This window comes from Gymnodraco acuticeps, unplaced genomic scaffold, assembly GCF_902827175.1.
Source record: "Gymnodraco acuticeps unplaced genomic scaffold, fGymAcu1.1, whole genome shotgun sequence".
NCBI classification, from domain to species: domain Eukaryota; kingdom Metazoa; phylum Chordata; class Actinopteri; order Perciformes; family Bathydraconidae; genus Gymnodraco; species Gymnodraco acuticeps.
This window is the reverse complement of record NW_022990235.1, coordinates 3,240,299-3,258,675: the sequence shown is the minus strand read 5'-3', so window position 1 is coordinate 3,258,675 and position 18,377 is coordinate 3,240,299. Positions and strand designations below refer to the sequence as shown.

The window sequence follows — 18,377 nt, the reverse complement described above, 5'->3', positions numbered from 1 at the left end:
TATGACTGATCCAAGTCAGTGTGCTACTGGTCCAGGAGAGTTTCATTTCGCCCATTTCTTTCCACTTTTATTCATTGTGAACACACCCCAGACACAAGTTCTCACCTCTGTCACGAGGAGGAGGCCGAGAAAGAAGCAAATGGTGCAGAGACAAAGCAGCAACAACTCTCGACGGTAAGCTCTTCGAAACACGGTGGGGAACATGTCTGTCACGGAGGTCATCAGGCACTCCAGACTCACAAACTAGAGACACAGAGCACACAAAAAGCTGCAACCAACAACTGTTTTAATAATAAAATGAATTAGAGGATTTAAAACTATCTCACCTGTGTGTCTGCGCCCAACAAGATAACCATGACGAAGAAACATATAGACCACAGCTGAGGGAACGGCATCATGGCCATTGCACGTGGATAAGCAATAAATGCCAAGCCGGGTCCTGTAATTGAGAACAAAGAGAGGAATTGTGAATAAATTAAGAATAATTTTACATAGACAATATTCATCCTATTGTGTAATCACACAGAAGATAAAATATGATCAGTTACTATTTTCTTCAAGCCTCCAATTGTGGAGTGTGGACCGCTATTTCCTGCTGATTTTGGTATTTTGTTAATTACAGCAAACTCAGATGTGAGGAAAAATGATGAAAAAAGCATCCATATGTTCCAAATGTCTTCACAAACAACCACTTAGATCTCAACCCTGTCTATATAACTCATTTTAGATGGTAATGTAATGTACTGTAACAGAGGTGCTGTATTGGGGATCTTACCAGAAGCTGCCACTTCAGATATTGGCACTCCTTGTTCGTAGGACATGAAGCCCAAAACTGAAAAGATTGCAAACCCTGCCACAAAGCTTGACGCGCCGTTCACCAAACACAGAACAAACGTGTCCCTGGGAAAAACAACAAAACAAAAAAGTATTTAGATAATGATTGACTCTTTGGTAATTTAGTTTTCTGTTTTATAATGAATGGAATTGTGACATAGTGTCACAATGAGAAGAAAACAATAGAGCATGATCTAAAAATCAATAGCGAGCTAAGACAATAAATATTGTTTGGGAAGAAAATTATTCTGTCTTTGTGCGATAATATAACAGATATTCAAATGCATTAATATACAGGAGTGAAATGTAATCGGTTTACCGAGATGACTTATATTTCTTCAAACCAAAGGTATGCCAGCATTACAAATCACCTGTCTACACTTACTGAAAAAACTGAAACGTTGACTTTAATTAACTCTATTATATAAACAAATGATAACATAATTGTATTAGGTTAGTTGAATTGTATTAAGTTTAACCTTATATTTCGATTTAAACTTAATGTTATTGCTTTCACCTAACCTAATACAATTATGTGTAGTTTGCTGACATAATACATTTAGTTAAAGTCAATGTTATGTCAATGTAGCAGACGTTTTTAGGTCATGATAGTAGGTTTCACAAAAAAGGAAATATAACTGCTACAATCTCAGGCCTCATATTAGTGATACGTTAAAAAAAAAAACAAGCAGCAGAAACACAGAGAGCACTTACTTGTAACAATCATTGTTATACTGATTGTAACTGCCTAGAGCTGTCAAACTCCCCTGACAAATCCCAAAAGAGAAAAGAACTTGTGCACCTGCATCCATCCAAACCTGTAAAAGCGGAAGCACAAGTTGTGAGATTGAAGTACTTTAAAGTATTTGTGGGAGGCCACTGAGCTTTCCTTAAAGGTGGGGTAGGTGAGTTTGAGAAACCGGCTTGAGATACACTTTTTGTTATATTCCATGGAATGCTCTTAACATCCGGATAGCAATGAATATCTTAAGTGCTTTGACAAAAAATCCATACAAATATTTCATCTGTGGAAGCCGTAGTACTGTAAAAAGCACGACCAATCATTTTAGCCGGCCCGGCTAAAATAACTGGATGGCCGGATTTTATGGAATGCCATTTAAGCCAATATTAAATAAATAAATATATACATAAATAATTAAATAAATACATATATATATAAATATGCCTATGAAATAAATTATAAAATAAATAAATTAGGCAATAAATATGTATACATGTACATTTAAATACACATTTATTTATTTCATTGGACTTTTATTTCATAATGACACATTTATTTATTTCAAGAGACTTGTATTTCATAATGACACATTTATTTATTTCAAGAGACTTGTATTTCATAATGACACATTTATTTATTTCAAGAGACTCGTATTTCATAATGACATATTTATTTATTTCAGATGACTTGTATTTCATAATGACGCGTTTCTTTATTTCAAGAGACTCGTATTTCATAATGGCTTATTTCATGTGACTTGTATTTCATGATGAGACATTTCCATTCCTTATATGCAAATGACGGGGCGTGGTTAGCTCACAGGTCCAGAGACCCAGACCAAAGCAACAGTACCACACTGACTACTCGAGAAGAGGAAGAAAATGGAGGAGAAGGACTATAAGGCAAACTACTAAATGAAAATAACAACATGGAAGACGTCGGTGGGCTCCAAGACTTAACTGGTTCTTATCTGGTCTTATCTGGTCCGCCCAATGCTGCTCTTCTGAGAGCAACCGCTCTGACAGCTCTCTCTAGTCTCTACTGGGAAACATCTAAAAGTCCTTCTGGAGGTAAGCAACGCTACACAATTACACCCAGTCTGAGAGTAAAATATGTCTCGAAGGTTCGTTTTGCTTTCTTACAACGTTAAGTTAATGTTAACGTAACCTTACGTTTGCTAGGAGGCTATCGTTACGAGCTAGCTGTCTTAGCTAACAACAGTTAGCAGCTAACGTTTTCTGCAGTTTCTGTTGCCCCTGAAAAACGTGATGTAGTTATTTAAGGGTATGTTAAATTAACGTTATTTTACAAGTTGAGAGAGTTAAGTTGTGTTTAAAATCGTCAATGTAATGCACGTTAGAAGTTTTGTGTTGGACATGAAGTTAGCTAACGTTAGCTAACTCCACCAGGTTAGCATGTTAAGCTGTACTTTTTGTGGCAGCTAGCTTAATACAAAGAGGGGTTTTGTGCTTCATTGCAAACTTTTCTTTGTTAATCTACCTGAAACTGTAGGGACAGTTTGTTTCTACTCAACTATACAGACCATTGTTGAGGAGATGCAAAACATACTGTACATGAGTTGGGTCCAACATATACCTTGAGTAATGTTACTTTGCTGCTAAAAATGAAACATCATTATCAGATGAGGACATCACCAAAGTGTGTGAGCCTGTCAGGGGATTTGATCTGTTCTCTGCATGTCCTAAACACTGCTCTGGTATTACTTATCTTGTAACATGTAAGTCTCCCGCTCTTGTCATCTTTCAGGCTTTGCATTTGAACTCCTATGACTGGTTGCGGACTTGAAGGGAACGCCTTCCTGACATCCAGGAAAAAGGTGAGATTATAATACATTTGAATGCCAAAAGCAAGTTATTGTTTTTAACTTTTGAAATATGATTGTTTTGGGGCATTTCAGTTTTATTGGACAGGCAGTAGAGATCTACTGGAAACAGTGGAGAGGGAGGAGATGATATGCAGCATACGGCCCAGCCGGATGGTTGCTGTTCCGTGTGGAACGTGTCCTATCAGGTAAAGCACTTTGGTACCCAGTTATTTATGGTGTTGAGTTTGAATTTAGCTTTTGGAATGTAATTTCCAACTGTGCATTGTAAAGACTGAAAAAACAGCCTCAAGTTAAAGCTTGACATGATTTGGTCTTTTACTTAAGAAGATGTTTGTCCTCCTGTGTTGTCTTATTTCCTTATCTTTCTTTCAGGTGTAACATCTACCAATGGTTGTACATGACAGAGACCTCCTCCGCCTCTTTGCTGTCTTACTAGTCAATCCTTCTGATCAGGTCCTTTCCTAAATAGTGGTAAGTTTTACAGTTCAGTGTACGTTAATTTAGTAAATTAATACTTTACCGCTGTTGAATAAATCCTATATTGCTAGTCATTTTATTAAAACTACGATTTGTAAACTTTTTGATTCCAATTACAATAATCTTTTTGTTATAATTGTAAAACATATCTTAACAACCATCAGCAATCAATACAACAAATCATCCAACACTAAATAGAAGAAATCTGGACCTATTTCTTTTTATACAGCAGCATGTTTTGGGACTGCTCATTGATGTCATCAAGAGCCATTGAGGCTGCAGCCACACGAGGACAAAAACGGCCGTTTGTGTTACTGTTTAGGGTCATATAGACCATTCGGCCACACGAGGACAACCGCATACGGCACTAAACGACTGAGGAAACGATAACGGGTCCCAAGGTGGATAGAACGGCATACGCAACGCTCTGGGGGGTCAAACAGCTCCGTGTGTGCGCCCTATACGATCATTTTCTGATAATGATTGCGCAATAGCCCCGCCTCTCCCCACCTCTGCTGCTCACCTCCGCGTACTCCGCGCCATTGCTGATGTGTTTCGCCACCAACAACAACAACAATGGCGTATCGCAGAGTTGCTATCGTGCTCCGGACGCTACTGACCATGCTACAGTTCTTTGTGCAACATCTACAGCAGACTTACACATCCGGGGGGGATCTTACTCGCTGCTTTTGTGGATATGTACTGCAGCTTCAGCGATCATTTTCTGATAATGATTGCGCAATAGCCCCGCCTCTCCCCACCTCTGCTGCTCACCTCTGCTGCTCACCCCCGCGTCAAAGTAAACTGCACACTGAATTCAGATTATTTATCTTTCTCTCGATATGGACATAAACGCGAGTGAAGTCTAATCTGACAGGACGGAGACACCTCTCAAACTACCTAAACTAGTTATAAATATGTTTATTTTTACTGTCGGCCGGGGCACTCATTACTGGATCAGCTGCTGCATGAAACAGACACTGACGCTGTCCGAAGAGAGGGAGGAAAAAGAGAGGCTCCGTGTATTTTTATTATTATATTATATAGAGTCGTTATTCATTTGTTTTAAAGCTCAATAAATAACAAAGAAGACCTTTGACCGGCACTTTTATAATTTTGTCGGAAGGTTTAAACTTTAATACACGTTGACTGGCGAAAAACTCTGCCCGGTTCCCTCGGCCCCCACCGCGGAGAATAAACAGAAGGGCAACCATGACAACCATGCTTCTTCGCTGCTTTTGTGGAGGAAGTTACAGCGCCACGTACAGGCTCCTGCATATGTACTGCAGCTTCTCCAGCGGTTGGAGCTAAACGGAGCGGTCTCGTGTGGGTAGACACTATCCGGATAACTATTGCGTGTGGACGGAAGCTTGTTTGCGTTTGCGTTAATCCTATGCGTTTAGCCGTTTTCGTCCTCGTGTGGCCGGGGTCTGAGTCTACCTTTTGTAGTCAGCCTCTCAGAATGTTTATCATTTATTTGTATTTTAACATTCCTATAATAATTAGTTTTTTTATTGTTTTGTTCTTTATTTTTGTTGTGAGAATCACTTTGCAATTATTGTGTAAGTGCTATATAAATAGTTATACTAATATTATTGTTGTTACTATTATTAATAATGTCTTCTTTGTTTTCTTTATTCATCGCTGCAGAAAGGATCATGCCAGCCCACATCAAACACCTGATCAAGAGCTTGTGAACCTCACTGCTGCAGACACCTGTGTGATATTCCACTCTGACTGGAACCCTCAAAATGACCTGCAGGTACAATATATATATATATATATATATCTGCTCTGTCCGTCCTAAAGATAGTTCAATAAGGCTACAACAACAACAATCTTTCCGTTTATTCCCTCGGTTCTTTAAGTGTATATTATTTTCCCATTTAATGCTTAAAAACGTTGAACAGCAGCTGCACATGATGCTCTTTTGACCCCTCTTTTAATTTTTTATTTCAGGCTCAAGCTCGGTTCGTCATCGTTTTGGCCAGTCTAAGGCGGTGGAGGTGTACCGTCTGATCACTAGAAACTATGAGAGGGAAATGCTGGATAAAGCTAGTCTGAAGCTCGGGCTGGACCGTCCCGTCCTGCAGAGCATGAGTGGCAACAACAACGGGGTGAGAAAAAGAAAATCTGTCATATTTCTAGATGCCAAGTCATTTTTGGGTCAGTCGCTGTTGCAGTACGCTTAGTTTATTTTCAAAAAGAGTTTTCTAAATCCACTTGTGTAAATGTCTCTCTGCGTCGCCTTTAGCCGGTCCAGCAGTTATCCAAGAAGGAGATCGAGGACCTGCTGAGGAAAGGAGCCTACGCCGCCATCATGGACGAGAACGACGAAGGCAATCGCTTCTGCTAGGAGGACATCGACCAGATCCTGCAGCGAAGAGCCACCATCATCACCATCACCAGGTATGTTCTTAGCAGCACTAGCCACTTGCGCTTTGTGTTGGTAACCAAGTACTTGGTTATTTGAAATGTAATATTGATGATGTAATAATTAAAACTAGGGATGGGTACCGAGCCCCAGTATTAACGGGGCCGAATTATTAAAGACCGTGGTACCGTTAACGTCCAATGTTATCAATCTTTTTATCGTTACGGGAGACATTTAAAAAATAGATGTCATATGTATTATATCTACATAAACATTATATCGCAGTCTTACTGCAACTCCGTTTCTAATATGCAATAAGACTACAAAGTGCGTCTATGATTTATTTTCGATCTTTCCAATCCAGACGAGATCTCTCTCCCCTGTCGGTGTGTGAGGGGGTGGGGCAGTTTACACACAGAACCTGCTACATGCATGCAACACACACACACACACACACACACACACACACACACACACACACACACACACACACACACACACACACACACATGGCGGAGAGAACTAAGCGCCCCGAGGGTAGTTATGTTACCCGTCTTGAGCATGGATGTTTAATAAGAACTGGGCATGGATGTTTAATAAGAACTGGATACAGCATCGGAGGAGGGGCCTCGTTCTTTCCTATGAGAGCTGCTCATTGGCGCATGAAGTCAAAATGGCCCAACTTTTGAGAGAGCGAAACGTCACAGATTACCCGTCATGCCTGGCTGTCAGAGCAGAATAACCCGTTTGTGCGCTCACAGAGCATGCGCCCCTTAAGCCCCGCCCCCCGAGCACACACTCTCGGCTCACTAGAAAGAATGGAGAGAGAGAATAAATCTAGATTCGGCTTTTAGTGCATTTTACAACTTTAAGAACTTAATGATTCTAGGGCTATACAATAGTTCATACTGGGTAGTTTATTTAGTTTCAAAAAAATTATCCACCGAGTTACAGATGTCTCTTTCCCAATGTTAGTCAATGGGAAAAAGTATTTCTGGGCCGGTCGACGTCACAGACTGATAAGGAAATTGTAGTACCGCCGTTTGGACACAACGAATATTTTCCTCAGAGTCCGGCACACTTCCTGGGGGCTTTGTCTTGAGGTGGAAAATGCTCGTTGCCAATAGTGCAATAAGAATTTAGCATGTAAGGGCGGTAACACAAGCTATTTGTCTAAACATTTAGCAAAAGTGCTCCACATTCAGACGGAGGAATGCACCGGGTTCGACTGTCTTTCTAGTAGCTCTGTAGCCCCATCCACGAGTAACGTTTCCACGTCAGGTATATATTATGTATGCTAGCAGCAACACACAGAGTTAACTCAATGATACAAACATGGGTTAATGATTAGAGGTAACTGAGTTATTTATTTTGTTAAAGTTACAGCTATTCTGTTTGCAGTTCTATCATCACATAATTGAATAAGAATTGTTAAAACATTGTTGTTTCTTATTTTCAGTTTGCTTCAAGCAGTGGCTGCACGAGAAAGACGTGGAGGACCAAGAAATGCTGGCCAGATTGGCAAAGACCGGAAGATACATAACAGAGAAGATAATGGATATGTAACAACTGTTTACATTTTGAATTATATTTGTTATTTTTAAATCAAATGCATCTTTTTTAGATGATATATTTATTTAGATGTAGGTTTTTTTTGTAATATTATTGTATTAAGTATAATTTATTAAATAAAAATACTGTTATGAACACTATACAATGTCTTTATTTTGATAGTTACCAGAATACATTGTATATTTAATACTAACATAAGCTGGTGATAGATAAATGCTGGTCTGCTGGTATGCTAGCAGACACATATTTATAAAGACAGGGTATGGCTGGGTTAGGCTACACCCATACCAAGAAATGGCTTAGCCCCACCATGAAAAATGATATTAAAGTAAGCAAAATAAAGTCCGCCAACTCGCGCGGAGTAAATTGCACAGACAGCAGTAAGTAAGATTGATTTCAGCAGCCACTTGTCTGGAAATACGGAAGACCAGAAACTGTTTTGAAAACTTTTGTCACGTAGTGATCGTCTTCCCAATAGAACATCTTTGATAATGTCTTCTGGCCAATCAGAATCAAGATAACGGCGTGGTGTTGTTGCAGGAAGTCCCGACGGAGAATACTTTAGCTGTAGTACAGGTAACACATAACTGGTACGCAGGTTATGTGCGTAATCTGAAATGCGTACCGTCACTTGTGTCACAAAGCGCATTTGCGTACCGACGTACTTGTGAAGCTTTTCCAGAAGGCGGTTAGATCACCGGACGACAGAGTCGGTCTCCGTGTGCACAGACAGGGCTGCTGTTAACGTCGGTCTGTACAACGGAATTGTGCCAAAACTACGCCAACCGGCTGCGGAGGGAGACTCCTCCCTTCACTGGAGAACTGCGCTAAAACAGCTGATCACAACGTTCACACTCTGTGGTCACGAAGTACTCCACTCCACTAGCGCCCCCCGTCGACTTTCCTGAAGTTTCTAAGTAAGATAGAAATCAATACGTAATGAATTAAGACCCCACGGTTTGATGATTGATAGGTGCTCTCTTTCATTTTGACACACATAATTTTTTTACAATAAACATGTTAAATGGATATATCCGCCTTCTTTCATTTATCTTTCCATTCCCACAACAATATACATAAAGAAATGACATATTTTGGACATAGTTCGAATGGTGATGAATCATGATTAATTCATTTTTAAGCTGTGATTAATCTGATTAAAATTTGTAATCGTTTGACAGCCCTAATTTATTTATTTTTGGATTAGATCATAGATACGTCCATGAGTTACGAGATGGAATGATATGATGATTCACACTCAAGTACAGTAGGTGGCGGTATGCACCTTAAAGTTGTTTGCAATCCGCCAAAAAACCGAGAGAAGAAGAAGTCAACTGGTTTGCCAACGGACAATTTACACCGAAGAAGAAGAAGCGAACATTTCTGGCGGGTGAAATTTAGAGTATCAGATTACATGCGATGTCTGACTCTGAGAATTTAGTAGTTTGCCTTATAGTCCTTCTCCTCCATTTTCTTCCTCTTCTCGAGTAGTCAGTGTGGTGCTGTTGCTTTGGTCTGGGTCTCTGGACCTGTGAGCTAACCACGCCCCGTTCATTTGCATATAAGGAATGGAAATGTCTCATCATGAAATACAAGTCACATGAAATAAGCCATTATGAAATACGAGTCTCTTGAAATAAAGAAACGCGTCATTATGAAATACAAGTCATCTGAAATAAATAAATATGTCATTATGAAATACGAGTCTCTTGAAATAAACAAATGTGTCATTATGAAATACAAGTCTCTTGAAATAAATAAATGTGTCTTTATGAAATACAAGTCTCTTGAAATAAATAAATGTGTCATTATGAAATAAAAGTCCCATGAAATAAATAAATGTGTATTTAAATGTACATGTATACATATTTATTGCCTAATTTATTTATTTAATAATTTATTTCATAGGCATATTTACATATATATGTATTTATTTAATTATTTATGTATATATTTATTTATTTAATATTGGCTTAAATGGCATTCCATAGATTTCCGGCTGTGTATTTTCAAATTCTAGTGCACTCGAGCTGGTTTCTCCAAAATTACCTACCCCACCTTTAAGTTTAATCATGACTTGAAGTAATTACTTACTTGAGGGTCCACCAACCTTTTGGGGTCTGGATACAGGTAGAAAGAAATGCCATCAATAGCTCCTGGTAAAGTGAGTCCACGAGCCAACAAAACCACCAGCATCAGGTACGGAAAAGTGGCTGTGAAGTAGACTACCTGTCAACATGAGACAAAGGCAGGTTTATCATTTAAATAGTGTTTGTAATAAAAATGTATTATTTGAAACAATCCAGAAGATGCAACAGGACAGCTACATAACAAACATGAGTCACATAAAAGAAACATGTAAAAGATCTAGGATACATTTGTTGTATATCAAGATGCTGATTAGACAGCATGATTATTGCACAGGTGTGCCTTAGGCTGGCCACAATAAAAACCAGTCAGAAATTTGGAGCTGGAAGTGAACCGGATTGCGGAGTTAAGAGGCGGCGCCGCTGCGGTGTGAACAGGAAAAACCGGCACTTTTCAGGCTCCAGCTCCGAGCCGGAGCTGAAAACGTGTTGGTGTGAAAGGGGCATGTGACACGGTGAAACATGCAAAGAGAGCCAACTTATAAAAGCCTGACCTCTCCTTTCTAATTTTCTCACACTTACTGCTGCGATTAGTGTCATGTTAAGTATTTGGGTTGGCACATGCATGCAGCTGCAGCTACTTGACATGCATGCCTTGAGGGCCTTGTTGATATACTGCTGCTTCTTTTGAAAGTTATTAACCATAAAATACATTTCAAGACTTAGGAGGACAGTACATTATATTGGAACAAGTCATAGATTCATTATTTGCATTAGTGTTCCATAAAAATAGAGAAGTTCAATGATAACGTGTTTTAAATACTGTTAAAAGCTAGCTGGGTTACCACACAACCATTAAATGTAAACACTTACAATGCATGTTTAGGCCATAGACTGTATATATAGGCAAACAAAAATACTAAGTTTTATAATGAATGACTTGGTAAATATTCAAATTTTCATTTAGAAATACAATTCAAATGATAAATACATTTTAAAAAAATGCAATTCGTCTTCTGTTGAGGGAAATATTGTTTAAGCCCTTGATAACATCAAACATTGTGATAATATTTGTCTTTCTCTGCTGAGTACATACCTGCCCTATTGTCCCTTTCATCTGGATAACTTTGAAGAACTACAGAGGAACCAGGAGAACGCAGAGCAGTCCGAGGGACCAGCCCAGAGCATAAGCCCAGCTTGGGTAGGTGTAGGTTTTGTTGAACTTGAGAGGCTTGTATTTCACCAGTGAAAAGATGAAGGTACTCTGACACGGTAGGTTGTATATTATTTCCTGAATGTGCAATGGACACACAATCTGACACACATAAAACCTCTCCCTGTTATTGCTTACATTTCAAACAAAGACACCAAACCACCACCAGTATGCTTTGTGTGTTTAATTTTTTTAAGGATTTGTCTTTTTGTTTGTAACCCGTATGCAGTTGGGATTGTTTATGTTACATTTTGGGGCTTTCTGTCAGTGTTTATTGGTAGTTTGTGGATAACATGGAGCAAATGTGGTTATATAGTTTGAAGCCTTTTCCACCTGTTCTCTCTATTTGTTTATGTTGTTAGTCAGAATTTAACTGTTAGTGGCTGACACAGCATAAGTGGTTAGGAAACACAACAATATGAAGAGGGATTTTTTGGTAATATAGAATGGAGCTCCAGGGTCTGCTTTACTGTACATCCACACACGCGACCATGTTTGCTGTCCAAACTTCTCCTCTGCTACAGGGTTGGTACAGTTCACATTTGAACCAATATCTGCACCTGATATCCTGTATCAGTAACTGTGAGGGAATATTTCTGTCTTTACTCCTAGATATTTAACCTTTTGCCCTTTGACGTTTATGACCAACCCGGCTCTGTTATCTCCCGTAAGGAATGTGCTAATGCAGTCATATGTTGATATTTCTCAGTATATGACCAGTCAACTCTGGGTCACAAATGGTTTATGGGTGAGAACGCTGGCTTTGAGGCCATTAAGTCAAATCAAATCAAGTTTTATTTATATAGCACATTTATAAACGATTTTTGGTCAAGCCAAAGTGCTGTACATATAATAAAAATAGCCTACAGTAGAGACACTTTACAGCAAATACAACAGCACAGATTGTTCAGAATATCAGTATGAAAAAAACGACACCCTCTATCCTTAGACCCTCACATCGTACAAGGAAAAACTTCCAGAGAAAACCCCACAGTTTAAGGGGAAAACATGGGAGAAACCTCAGGGAGAGCAACATTAAGGGTCAGAAGCAAGTGATTCAGTGGGCCCAGCTGTTTAGATTATCTCCCCCAATATGTTGATTAACTCTCTGTAAACTAGTTAAAAGGTCTATCGAGAGAGAGAGGCTGGGAAGAATTCATATGGCAACCATAGACTGTATATATAAACCCACCCGTGCACGTGCAGTCAGAACCTCTGGCTTATGGGCTCAGAACAGTCTCATAATACACACATGCACACCGAAGGATTCACACTTGTGTTTCATGATCCGCAAAAGGATTCAGACTTGTATTTCCGGATCCACACTTGTGTTTTTCAATGCACACACAAATGTGTTCCGTTTCATATACATGTAAATAAAATCCAATTACAGAAAAAAGTTTTACATATGTATTTTTGATCCTCACATATTTGTTTTCCGTTTAAAACCGCTGCACCTGCAAACACAAACCGCTTTCTGTGCATGGATCGCTGTGCATTCGTGTGTGGGTTTTTTGAGACTCCCCTGACGGTCAGCCGATTCGTACTTGTAATTTGTTCTATCTATAGCCAATCAGATGTCTCCTTCATTCTAAGCCAATCACATGAGCGCGCCCCCACGAGGGAATGATTTCTTGCGTTCATGACACTTCATATACGCATTTTGCGCAGTCCGGTCAGCTCGCTAAACAGAGGGCGGAGCTTCAGGCGATCATGCAGAACTGCGTGTCTCAGTCAGACTCAGCAGCTGATCTGATCTCTCTCGCGTCCGGTTATACTTCACTCGCGTTTATGTCCATAACGATCAGATCCAGCTCTCCTGATCGGCCTTTACAGAGAGCACCGATCAAACTATTAAGAGTGAATATCGTACCCGGGTCTGGTCATTCTACAGAAAAGGTGGAAGTGCTGTCACTTACTTTTGCAGACACCAAAATACATGACGTTGACCTAATACTCACATTCATACAGTGGCGGCGCCAGGGTATGGCTGGGGTAGGCTACAGCCATACCAAGAAATGGCTTAGCCCTTCCTTAGCCCGACCATGAAAAAGTATGTTAAAGTAAGCATGTTGAGAACACGGATTGCGAAAATCTACCGGTCGTGTCCATAACACACAAACTGATCCTGCTGTAACAACAAGTGCACGTTACTGACGCAATATGGTTGAGACCATTAGTATGGAGTCAGATTTGGGTCAATATTCTCGCGCGTAAAACAAGCTACTCACGAGCGGAAAATGTGCTTTTACACGCGCATAAAATGACCCTGGCGCGCAGATTAAACCCCCGCGAGTATGGCGTTATATTTGTGCCTCTATCCTGAGCGCGCACTTGAACAGTTTTGAGCACAGAGAAATATATTTTCTCTCGTAAAACTCCTGCTGCGTGCGCAAGCAGACCGCTGCACGCGCTCTCTCTCCCCCGCTCGCTCGACCTCTCCAGCCTGCGCGCGCTCAGCTTTGCCTGCGCTCGCTCAAGTTGTCACAGCGTTACAAATGTGCCACAAAACCAACCAATCGGAGAACTCGAGAAGGTCAATTCTGATTGGCTGGTCCAGCGCCATGTAGAGAGAAGAGTTGCGACAGCGGAAGTCCAAAATGCTTGATCGTCACGTGGTTCAGAGAGACTCAGAAAGTTCCCGGAAGTTCGTGGCGGGCCATTTGAATCACGATTTGAATGCATTAATAACAGGATATAAATGCAATTGTTGGTAATTAGTGGTCAATAAAGGTTTTGATTTGCAATATTTATACAACATATCGATATGTGTGTAGTTACATCAATGTGTGTTTTTTTTTTAAAATGTGCTAATATTTGAGGATTAAGATAAAATAAGAAGTAGCCTACTTTATTGATACCAATTGGGGAAATGTTTACGCTGCAGCAGCAAAAGACAAGGAGGCATTGTACATTAGACAGTTAAAAGACAATAATTAAACAATCGAAAATGTAAACATCTTAAATAGAAATAACATAGCATTACAACGTAGAAAATATACAGTGTGAACAGCTATCTTACCTGTTAACATACATGTTAGGCTAACGTTGCCTTGGTTAAAGAGCCTGTTGTTTATTGCTTTGAATTCTTTAGAACAAATATTATCTTCTTAAACCTGTATGGTAGTCAGGAGCATCACATCCTAATGTTTATTGATATATTTAGAGGGAGGGAAGGAAGGTTTACAAATTCTGATTAGATACATTTCTACAATTCATGGTGGTTTCAGTAATCCCCTGGTAATAGAGGACCTAAGTAATCTAAAGTACTAATGTAATCTTTATGACTTTCAGAAAGGACAGGAGACCGGCAGGTGCCTATCAAAGGACTACCAGCAGCAACATGATGATGATGATGATGATACATGTGTTGTTTTAGGAACATCCATGTAAATAAATGGAATTCAATAAACATTGAATAGCATATCATGCAGTTTGTCTGTGCCTTTTCCTCCGTGTTGTCCTGGCATATCGTCTCCCCCATGGTTTGCTGTGCTGCCTGGGGATGCTCCAAGCGCTCAGAGAAAGGAGTATGAATGTAAAGTTTCCCCACTGACACAGAGAGGAGGAAAGAATGGCTGGCTCAAGTCAACAGGAGCAATTTAACTATCACAAAAGACAACAACAGCAACAACATATGTGAGGTAATCATATTTTTCACAAAACGAAGACCACACCATTGGGAAGCTTAATGTCTGTTTAATAAAAATAAGGAACAGGGAGAGGCTTGCAAAGCTCTGGGAGGTGAGACTCAGGTGCAGGGTGAGGGTCTCAGTGCAGGTCTTCAGGCTCCATTGAATCCCTGTGGGGTTCTTGTGCTGAGAGAGAGAGACAGGAGAAAGGGTTAGATACATCTAGCAACCTATAGGATGGGAAATTGCTGACCTATTTTAAACTTACCTTGTGTTTTCACTCTCACTTAAGTCCCTCTCCCTTTGCCATCAATCCAACATCAGCTGAGCTGCAATATAATACAGACAGGTAATAATCAACAGAATCACAAGGACATAATGGCTCTGCTAAAAACACTCACCCATAAGTTACGTTTTAGTTTACTGTTTGGAAGTCTCAAATATCCACTCTAAATCCATATCAATGGCAATGTATCACACAAATAGCTCTCTTCCTTATTATTGTGTAACGTTAACTATATTATACTAGCTGGAACTCCAAAATGGATATCCTCATTTCTCCACCCACTACAATCACACGCCCCAATGTTATATTTAACTCATATTTAACTCCCTCCACCCCGGATAAAAGCACGTTAAGAAGCCCCTTTTCTCTAATTCCACTACGTTGGAAGAAATAACATTAAGAGAACGGATTAATAGGCTGTTCATGGTTAACGTGTGTTGCTAACTTTAGCCGGTATCCTAGCCTCATCTGTCCGGTTGAAAATTAACGCAAGCATATGCCCATTGTAGAACAGCAAACAGAAGTTGGTACAGGTTCTGGTCAACCCAACATTGTGATAGAGAGAGAAACATGTTTTGTCATTCTGCCACCTCTAATGCTTACGGCAAGTAATCAATACCTCAGAAGGGTTCATGTAGCTACATGTAGGCTACGGTTTGTTAGCGGTTTGCTTAAACTACCCCTATAGCTATGTTGCCGGCTAGCAAACTCAGGCATTGCAAACAATAACATGATATCAGAAAACTAGAAAGGTATAACTCACCTGACACTGTGGCGTGCTATTCTCTTCATTCGAGTCTGTCATGTCCTGTAAATGTCAACGATGGATGTGTAATAAGAACGTCAACTGCCTGATGGCAACCGAAAATCCCTCTCTCATCTCAGATAGAAGATATGATTGGAGACGACCAGCCAATCAGAATTGACCTTCTCGAGTTCTCCAATTGGTTGGTTTTGTGGCACATTTGTAACGCTGTGACAACTTGAGCGAGCGCAGGCAAAGCTGAGCGCGCGCAGGCAAAGCTGAGCGCGCGCAGGAGAGGTCGAGCGAGCGGGGGAGAGAGAGCGCGTGCAGCGGTCTGCTTGCGCACGGAGCAGGAGTTTTACGAGAGAAAATATATTTCTCTGTGTGAAGTTAAAACTTCTTTGCAGCAATGTTGAGCCAATCATGAAATGAGTGAAACTGGATTCGCCTGTCAATACACTGATATTTATTGAGAGCCTCAGCGGCCGGAGAGTTCACAGCATATCACAGTTCTCCTGTAAGATACCAGCAAACTCTGAACTCTAAAAGCGCCAAGCACCCAACTATACAGACAAGAAGAGGAGGGCCCTAAAACACGCGGGTTTTCCTTTAATGCATGCCAGATGTCGAGACAAAGACTCGTTGCATTGTAAACCCACATGGGCCAAGCTTCTCCCCCACAAGACATCAGATGACCTCTTGACCTGTGTCTTCCTGAGAAGCTATGGATCACATTACAGGCAGGAATACACTTTAACCATTAAACAGATTCCCGAGGACAAATCACTAAACTCTATATACTTTAACAAGACCAAAATATTCCTTTACACTCTGTGCTCAAAACTGTTCAAGTGCGCGCTCAGGATAGAGGCACAAATATAACGCCATAGTTTTACACGCTAGAATATTGACCCAAATCTGACTCCATACTGCTGCGTCATGCATTACTGTGATACGTTGATACGTCACATTCACAGTGAAAAATCCTCAAACTCGCGCCGAGTAAATTGCAGACAGACAGCAGAACTTCTAGGATTAATTGTATATTTCGCATGGATAGATTTGTTCTTAAACGCCCTCGCATTGTCGAACAGGTGCCAGAGTCACACGACCCACCTGAAGAGTGCACAGTGAGTTTTGAATATAATAGTCATTTGAAAAAGTGTTTTGTATGACACAGGCCACCTGTTGTGTGCTGTGTCAGTCTCTCTCTGTATACCTGTGTCTGTGTCCAGGGGCGGACTGGCCATTGGGAATACCGGGAGTTTCCCCGGTGGGCCGGTGCTGTGTGTGGGCCGGAGGGCCAAAAAAAAAAAAAGTTTATAAAAAAAAGAAAACAAATCTTTTTTTTTTACCTAAATCCTACCGGCCCACATTTGTAAGTGTTCCGGCCCAGCCCAGCCCAGTGTGGTGTGGCCAGGGTTGGGTTGTAACGGAATACATGTAACGGTGTTACGTAATCAGAATACAAAAATCAAGTAACTGTATTCAGCTCGCGTTACATTTGAAAAACGAGTAATCTGATTACAGTTAGGCCTACTTTCGTAAACCTGAAGTGAATACATTTTTATTGGAATTATTGGTGGAAAGATTTCCTCACAACATTTAATATTCATTACTAAAGGTACAGCCGAATCATCACAGCGCACAGATGGACCAAAAAGGGGAGCGTTTGAAAAAAATGTGCGGGTCCGCTCAGTGAAACGATAACAACGTAATATGGAGGAACAAAAGTCTGCATTTAAATCGTGTGTGTGTGTGTGTGTGTGTGTGTGTGTGTGTGTGTGTGTGTGTGTGTGTGTGTGTGGTTAAAACACATCAGCCACACCACTCTTTAGCCTTTCTAATGATTCTGAAGGTAAACACAGCGAAGGCAGTGAGTGAAAGGCGGTGCGTGAAAGGCACTGCGCGCTCCTCTTCTCAGAGGCTGAGTTAACCCTCCCGCTGCCTCCTGGTGCCAGAGATTTCATGAAGTGAAGGAGGTGTTCCTTCTATAAAACAGCTGCGGGCAGCAGATACTGTGAGTGTCACAGACATGAATACATAGATCAAGGCAGACTGGTGCACACACTCTCCTGTTTTGCCAATCCGGTGCTTAAACAAATATAGCTCTACACCCCTGGCCGAAATGTCCTTAAAATGAAGTCCGAGTTCGACATTTTAATTCATGTCCTGCCAACACTGGCAGGACAGAAGGCGACACGCCCGTTCTAAGTCATGACATCCCAAGCTGCATCCCCAAAAAGTGTATTATGTTGTTACAACAGGGTTCAGGGGGAGTGGCTGTACGGCTGTACCCGTAGGATAGAAAAGGGGGAAGTGATGTCTGACTCAGAGGTGGCGCGGCTGTGGAGAAGAACGTGTTGCCCACATTCTGTTACTGAGTTTAGGCTAGTTAGCCAGCAGGTTTATTGTTTTGGGTGCAGTCACTTTTGCCTCCACTTGCTGTTCAAATAAATGTTGAAAGAAAAAGTTAATCTGTGTACAGTTCTGTTTTATATGGGTGTTGAAGAAGAAGAAGAATTGGGAGGGATGAAACCCTCTTTAATGGTCACACATGCAGAGCACA

At 40.6% G+C, this 18,377-nt stretch overlaps 1 protein-coding gene and 1 long non-coding RNA gene across 7 annotated transcripts in view; one reads left to right on the top strand and one right to left on the bottom strand.

Moving 5' to 3' along the window:
• The window catches only part of LOC117548143 (sodium- and chloride-dependent GABA transporter 2-like), a 42,442-nt gene that overhangs the window by 15,106 nt on the left and 8,959 nt on the right, over window positions 1-18,377 (bottom strand). Inside the window, exons 8-12 of the mRNA XM_034219184.1 lie at window positions 9,940-10,074; window positions 1,549-1,652; window positions 776-900; window positions 327-439; window positions 106-243 (exon numbers count right to left, since the gene is read on the bottom strand). Coding sequence (XP_034075075.1) covers window positions 106-243; window positions 327-439; window positions 776-900; window positions 1,549-1,652; window positions 9,940-10,074 — 615 coding nt within the window. The remainder of the gene's footprint in view (window positions 1-105; window positions 244-326; window positions 440-775; window positions 901-1,548; window positions 1,653-9,939; window positions 10,075-18,377) is intronic.
• Window positions 2,446-7,835, top strand: LOC117548144. Of its 6 annotated transcripts, none has more exons than XR_004569298.1 (8): window positions 2,446-2,646; window positions 3,344-3,413; window positions 3,495-3,607; window positions 3,795-3,893; window positions 5,550-5,661; window positions 5,859-6,016; window positions 6,154-6,308; window positions 7,733-7,835. It is a non-coding gene; the product is annotated as an uncharacterized LOC117548144 (long non-coding RNA). The 6 variants fall into 6 exon arrangements; XR_004569299.1 differs by lacking the exon at window positions 2,446-2,646 and adding an exon at window positions 2,652-2,699; XR_004569295.1 differs by having other exon boundaries at window positions 3,344-3,607.